The sequence below is a fragment of the Colobus angolensis genome, unplaced genomic scaffold (assembly GCF_000951035.1).
Source record: "Colobus angolensis palliatus isolate OR3802 unplaced genomic scaffold, Cang.pa_1.0 Scaffold41, whole genome shotgun sequence".
In the NCBI taxonomy this organism is placed as follows: Eukaryota; Metazoa; Chordata; class Mammalia; order Primates; family Cercopithecidae; genus Colobus; species Colobus angolensis.
The window spans coordinates 2,153,700-2,161,064 of NW_012117488.1; the positions used below are offsets into that span (position 1 = coordinate 2,153,700).

At 37.0% G+C, this 7,365-nt stretch overlaps 1 protein-coding gene across 2 annotated transcripts in view; it reads right to left on the minus strand.

Moving 5' to 3' along the window:
• Window positions 1-7,365, minus strand: part of GBP6 (guanylate binding protein family, member 6) — a 22,236-nt gene that overhangs the window by 10,645 nt on the left and 4,226 nt on the right. For both annotated transcript variants that reach the window (XM_011956050.1, XM_011956049.1), the window contains exons 2-3: window positions 6,073-6,285; window positions 5,117-5,244 (exon numbers count right to left, since the gene is read on the minus strand). In XM_011956050.1, the coding sequence (XP_011811440.1) occupies window positions 5,117-5,244; window positions 6,073-6,262 (318 nt within the window). In that variant the 5' untranslated portion in view covers window positions 6,263-6,285. The remainder of the gene's footprint in view (window positions 1-5,116; window positions 5,245-6,072; window positions 6,286-7,365) is intronic.

Sequence of the window (7,365 nt, forward strand, 5' to 3'; positions counted from 1 at the left end):
AATTAATAAAATGTGGATTCGAAGAAATGAAGGTGATTCTGCAAGTAGAAAGACCCACAGAAACAAAATTAGAGACTGTAGATTTCAGGAGTCTTTGCAATAAGAATAGAGTTTATTGGTCTGACTGAGCAGACGGTAAGTGCAAAACATAAGACGGAATAGGGAGCTCCAGTACCTGGTTGATTAAGGGCACTAAAGGTCAGGCTAAATTTGTTTTTATAAATTAGAGCATGTCTAAATTATAGATAGTCCAGGAATTATTTCTACTCTAAAAAGCATGTGTAACTGGTTCCTAAAGCAAATACAAAAATTGAGAGCTAGAGATTTCTACATGATTCCAGGAGATTCTATATGGAATTTTGGAGATAGGAAGAATAGCCTATTCATTACTTTATGTCCCCCAATCCCTAATTTTTTAAAAAGTAATCAATGAGGATTCTTCTTAGAAGTGGAACTCGTGACAAACAATAAACTATTTAGACAGGAGAATATTACCGTTTGATAGATGACTTTAGAGTACCTATAAAAATCCCAAAGGCATTTTGTTTATTATTATTTTTTTGTAGAGATGGGCTTTCACTATGTTGCCCACGGTGGTTTCTAACTCCTAGCCTTAAGTCATCTCCACTGTCTCAACCCGGCCCTAATAATATTCTTAAATAAATATAAAAAACAATCCTAAAATTAACACAGAATCACAAGATGCCCTGAATAATCAAAGTAATCTTGAACCAGAACACAGCCTGGGGCATCATATTTCTTGATTTCAATATATATTGCAAAGTCACAGTAGCCAAAATAGTATGATACTGGCATAAAAACAGATATATAGATCAATGGAACAGAATAGACAATGCAGAAATAAATGTATACATCCATAGTGAACTCATTTTTGACTAATGTGCTGAGAACATACATTGAAGAAAGGATGGTTTCCTCAATAAATGGTGCTGGAAAAACAGATATCCACATGTATGCAGGAGATTTAAATTTGATCCTATTGCCTACCATACACAAAAACTACTGAATATGGATTAAAGACTTAAACGGAAAGCCAGAAACTGGATCCAGAAATCCCACTACTGTGTATACATCCAAGGAAAATGAAGTGACTATGTCAAAGAGGTATCTGTTCTTTTATATTTATTGCTGTACTATTCACAATAGCCAAGGCATGTAGTTAACCTGTTTCCATCAACAGATGAACGAATTTTAAAAAATGTGAAATCTATACACAATGAAATACTATTAAGCGTTCAAAAAGAAGGAAATCCTGTCATTGGCAACAACCTGGAGGAATCTAGAGGATGTTAAGCTAAGTTAAATAAACCAGGCACAGAAAGGCAAACACTGCATGATTTTACTTATATGTGAAATCTAAAAGAATTGAACTCATAGCAGTAGAAAGTAGAATGATGGTTACGAGGAGCTAGTGGAGAGGGGAAAAGGAAGGTTGGAAAACGTTAGTTAAAGGATAGAAAATTTTAGTTAGACAAAAGAGGGGAAAAAAATATATGAAGCCATAAAAATACCAGAAGAATATACAGGGAAAAAACTTGACATTGCTTTGGGCAATGATGTTTTTAGATATGACACCAAAAGCACAGGTGACAAAAGCAAAATTAGACAAGTGGGATTGCATCAAATTAAAATGCTTCAGATAACAAAGGAAACAAGCAGCAGAATGAAAATGCAACCAATGGAAAGGGAGAAAAATATTTGCAAACCATATATTTGATAAGGGGTTAATATCCAAAGTATATAAGGAACTTATATAACTCAATAGCAAAAAGAAAAAAAAAAACAAAACTCATACCTCATTAAAGATGAGCAAAGGTGCTGCAATAACTTGCGTGCATGTGTCTTTATAATAGAATGATCTATGTTCCTTTGGGTATATACCCAGTAATGGGATTGCTGGGTTCAATGGTAGTTCTGTCTTTAACTCTCTGAGGAATTGCCATACTGTCTTTCACAATGGTTGAACTAATTTACACTTCTACTAATGGTGTAAAAGCCCACAGCCTCACCAGTATCTGTTACTTTTTGACTTTCTATTAATACCCTATTCTGACTGTTGTGAGATGGTATCTTACTGTGGTTCCCATTTGGATTTCTGTAATGATCAGTGATGTTGAGCTTTTTTTTCATAGGATTGTTGGCCACATGCATGTCTTCATTTCATTACAGCACTATTCATAATAGCAAAGACATGGAATCAACCTAAATGCCCATCAGTGATAGACTAGATACACAAAATGTGGTAAGTAAACACAATAAAATACCATGCAGCCACAAAGAAGAACAAAATCATATCCTTTTCAAGGACATGGATGGGCCTGGAGGGCATTATCCCTAGCAAACTAAAGCAGGAATAGAAAACCAAACACTGCATGTTCTCACTTGTAAGTGGGAACTAAATGATGAGAACATACAGGCACATAGAGGGGAACAACACACACTGGGGATTATGGGAGGGTGTGGGAGGGGAAGAAGGAGAGAAGCAGGGAAAATAACTAGTGGACACTAGGCTTAATACCTGGGTTGTAAAATAACCTGTACAACTGACTCCCATGACATGTTTATCTATGTAACAAACCTGCACATCTTGCACATGTATCCCTGAAGTTAAAATAAACATTAAAAAATGAGTAAAGAACTTGAATACACATTTCTCAAAAGAAGACATACCAATGGCCAATATGTATATATAAAAGTGTATAAAATTGCTAATTATCAAGGAAATGCAAATTAAAACAAAAATAAGATATCACATGACACATTTAAGATGGCTATTTCCAAAGGAATTAAAAATAACAATTATCAGCAAAAATATAAAATAAGGGAACATTTGCTGTTTTTTGGAGTGTAAATTCATGCAGCTATTATGGAAAAAGTATGGAGGTTCCTCAAAAAATTAAAAATAGAACTACAATGTGATCCAGTAATCCTACTTTTATGTATAAATCCAAATGAAATTAAATCAATATTTTAAAGAGATATCTGTACTTTCATATTCATATTTATATTTAAATGTGGAAGTATGAATATTTAATATATCCATAATAATTGCAGCATTATTCACAATAGCCAAGATATGGTAACTACCTGAATGTCCATCAATGGACGAACAGAAAAAGAAAACATAGAGTACGTGTATGTGCATTGTATTAGTCCATTCTCATGCTGCCCAATAAAGACATACACAAGACTGGACACTTTACAAAGGAAAGAAGTTTGACTCACAGTTCAGCATGGCTAGGGAGGCCTCAGAAAACTTACAATCATGGTGGAAGGGGAAGCAAATACATCCTTCTTCACATGGTAGCAGGAGAGAGAAGAATGATAGCCAAGTAAAGGGGGAATCCCCTTATAAAGCCATCAGCTCTCATGAGAACTTACTCACTATCATGAGAATAGCGGGGGGAAACCACCCACATCATTCAATTACCTCCCACTGGGTCCCTCCCACGACATGTGGGGATTATGGGAACTACAATTCAAGATGAGATTTGGGTGGGGGCACAGCCAACCCATCCATAGCATGCATATATATATTTATTGTATATTGAATGTTATATATATAATATATATTCAATCTCAAAAAAGGGAATTTTGTTATTTGCAACAACATAGATGAACACCGAGGTCATTAGGCTAAGTGAAATAAGTCAGACCTAGAAAGACAAATACTGCATAATCTCACTTCTTTGTGGAATCTAAAATAGTCAAATTGTCAAACTCATAGCCACAGAGTGGAATAGTGGTTGCCACGGGCTGGGGATGGGAGAAATGAAGAAATGTTGGTCAAAGAGTATAAAATTTCAGTTATGCAACATAAACAAACTCTGGAGACCTACTGTGCAGCAGTGTGACTGTAACTAACAATACTATATTGATTGTGACCTTAACTTCTGCTAAGAGGACAGATCTTAATTGTTCTTACCACACCAAAAAATAAAAAGAGAGAATAGAAAAAAGAAAATGGTAACTATGTGAGATAATGGCTATATTATTGGCTTCATTGTGGCAATCATTTCACAGTGTATACACATATCAAAACATCAAGTTGTACAGCTTAATTACATACAATGTTTATTTGTCAATTATACAACACAAAAGCCGAAAAATAAACAGAATTTCCAACGCCTGTTTGGGCAAAAATAAAGTGTATATGTATAGAAATTTAGAAACTATTCCCAAATAAGTCTCAAACTAAGATAAAAAAAGAGAGAAATTATTTATTTCACCCATTCATAAGAAGCTAAATACCAAAAATTCATCTTATAATGTTTATTGTAGGAAGAACAAATACTTTTACATGACGAGCACAATCAGAAGTGTCTCAAAGCCTTCCAGAATGCTCTGTGGGTAGTTGATGAGCTTCATCATGAGAAATATAAACTGAACTCTCTCAATTCCAACCCTCAAATGTACTCTCCACTTGGTAGCTCAGAAGGTGGGTGAGAGGCCTTTCCTCATCTCCTGAGATTGGAGTCAATACCTCTTCTCTTTCTTAGCAAGGCACTGTTATACACAACTGTACGTGGTGAAAGCTGTGAGGTGCTGCCTGGATCACAGGTGTCAGCTCTCTTAATGAGAAAGTTTTCCAGGACAGACTTCCAGTGATTGACCAGCACCAGGGATGAAGGCCTAGCACCCTTGTCCCAAAACATGATAACTCAAAAGGGCCATTCCAGCCACAGAGCTCCCCATGGAATTGATGGAGGGCAGGGACTGCACTGCATTCCAATCTCCTCCCTCTCGGCAACCTACTTCTTTCCCAATCACACTACATCCTGAGGGCTCTTTGTGGGCAGGACCTTTACTTTGTTCACCAATGTCCACGCTACTCAGCCCAAAGGCCTGGAACTCAACTGCTAACAATATTTTATGAAATTGAATCAAATCATTCACCACTGTGCCAAGAAATAAAAGAATGTTTTACCTAATATACCTTGATATCTAATCTTGTCTAGAAGTGTGACTCAAACTGGTCAAAGTTTGCCTTATTCACTGTAGTTGGATTTCTAGTTTTCACAAATGTATCACAACAATTAAATTACAAGGATCATGTCTGGAATAAAAAGAACCCGCCTATGACTCGCTGTCTTACCTTTTCCACATCGCCCAGACCCTCGGTGTCCAGAAGGACCAGGGTGTGGTTTGGCTTGGAGGGGTGGGGCAAACACCACATCCAGATGCCCTTGGTTTCAGACTGCACCGTGGAGCCCAGAGGGAAGCCTGCAGGGAAGAGGAGGAAGCTAAGCATGGGGACAGCAGAACAGCCAAACAGCCCTGGGGCCACGGATTCAGACTGGTTCGATTGTAACTGCCCCAGCATACAAGATGGTGCTTTCTGTATTTCCTCAAGAATGGCTTATTTTATGAATAATCTTTATAAAAAAAAACAAGGGACACTAAATGTGAGAATGATGCCAAGCAAGGGCTCAAAATGGTGACAAAGAGGAATCTATGAATCAGACAAAATGTAGGTCACTGATAAAAGGAACATCTTAAAAAGTGGTGGGGTTCAAAGTCGGAGAGGAGTGGGTTGAAGAAACACATGAGAAACAAACGAGAAAAAAGACAAGAGAAAAAAACTCAAAAAGGGAAATTGAGATCATTTTTTGCATTGAAAAGTGGTTAAAAACTAAAACAAACACAAAAACAAAACAGAAGTCGGTGGCCACGATGGGATGTGAAACTCAGGAAGAGTTTTTAAGATTATATAGATTAAAACATCTTCATATGTTGATGGGAATATTACGTAAAGAAAGCAAAATACTTTGTAAGAGAAAGGAGATACAATTAGAGGAACCCAGGACTTGAATACACAAGGGAAGGTAGGATTCTGGGCACTAGTAATGGAGAGTTTCCTTAACGGGAATGAGGGAAAAAATATGAGAACGGATTCTTGTAACGTAGCGGTTTGGTGGTAAGAATTAGAATGAGAAGGTTGGTTTATTGAAAGGAATTGGAGTCTACCTTCATGTGCCTGGGTGCATGTGCATGATGAAACAGATATAGCTGGAATCAAGCAACTGGCCTGTGTCCCAGGGTACCACTTACCATGATTCTGTCCTGCCAGATGGTTCATCAAATAGGATTTCCCTGTACGGTATAGTCCTACAATGGCCACCACCACCACTGGCTGAGAAATCTTTTCAAGAATCTGTATAGCTTGCTGGTTCACCAACAGCTTGTCATTGTTGTTTTCCACCAGGCAAATGGGGGCCAACATTTTGGGTCCAGATTCCATGGCAACTGCCAACCTAGAAGAGCCTCCCAGTAGAAATAACGTTACATTGTCATTCTCTGTCTCAGTGTTTCCCAAACACCCATCAACATAGGACTGATGAGACTTCTGTGTTTCTATTGGACAACATGTAATCTAGCATTAGCTGACTGTAGGGAAGGCTTCTTTTATCACTCTCCCAAATCTGTAATGACGTTAAGTGATGAAACATGGAACGTTATCTTCTTTAAAGTTTTATTTCAGTAGTAATATTAAAATCCAAGTAATTGTTACCATAATAAGGGGCCCACTAATACTCTAAGTCCTGTGATGCATGCCTTAAGTATCTGATCTCACTCGCACAAAAATCTGCAAGTTAGAGATTATTATAGTCATGAATATGCAAATGATATCATGAGTCTTACAAATGATGAATGCAGAAATCATATAACCGGGATTATGAACCTGGACAATTAAGTAAAATAGCAGGCTAGGAAGTTCTAAGCCCTTCTCTCCTTGGAAACATCACAAAACAACTTTAAAAAATGGCTAAAATGATCTTATAGGAGCTCTGGAAAACAGTCATAAGTCTACAGCAACCAGGCAAATGTCCAATATTTTTAAAAGGCACATTCAAAATGGTAGGAGATTCCATGGCATTTTGTTTGCCAATTCTTACCCACTCCACTCAGTGACATGGTCTTAGTTTGGAGAAGGTAGTGTGTCACTTCCCAATTCCTTCCCTTGAAGTAGAGGGAGGAAAGACCTTATTTGTAACACACTAAGCTGACTGAAACTACCTGTTCTGCCTACCTTGGATTTCTGGTTTGTCATACACAATGATTTCTGGCATCATACACAATAATTTCTTGTGTATGATACCAAAACCACTGAAAACAACTGAAAAAAATTAAATACACCATACTTCATCTTAATTAAAAACTTTTGTGCATCAAAGAACACTGTCAACAGAGTAAAAGGCAACCTATGGAAAGGGAGAAAATATTTGCAAATCATATTTCTGATAGAATACATAAAGAACTTGTAAAACTCAATAGCAACAACAGCAAAAAAAAAAAAAAAAAAATTTCAAAAAATGGGCAGAGTAGACTAGATGTTTCTCCAAA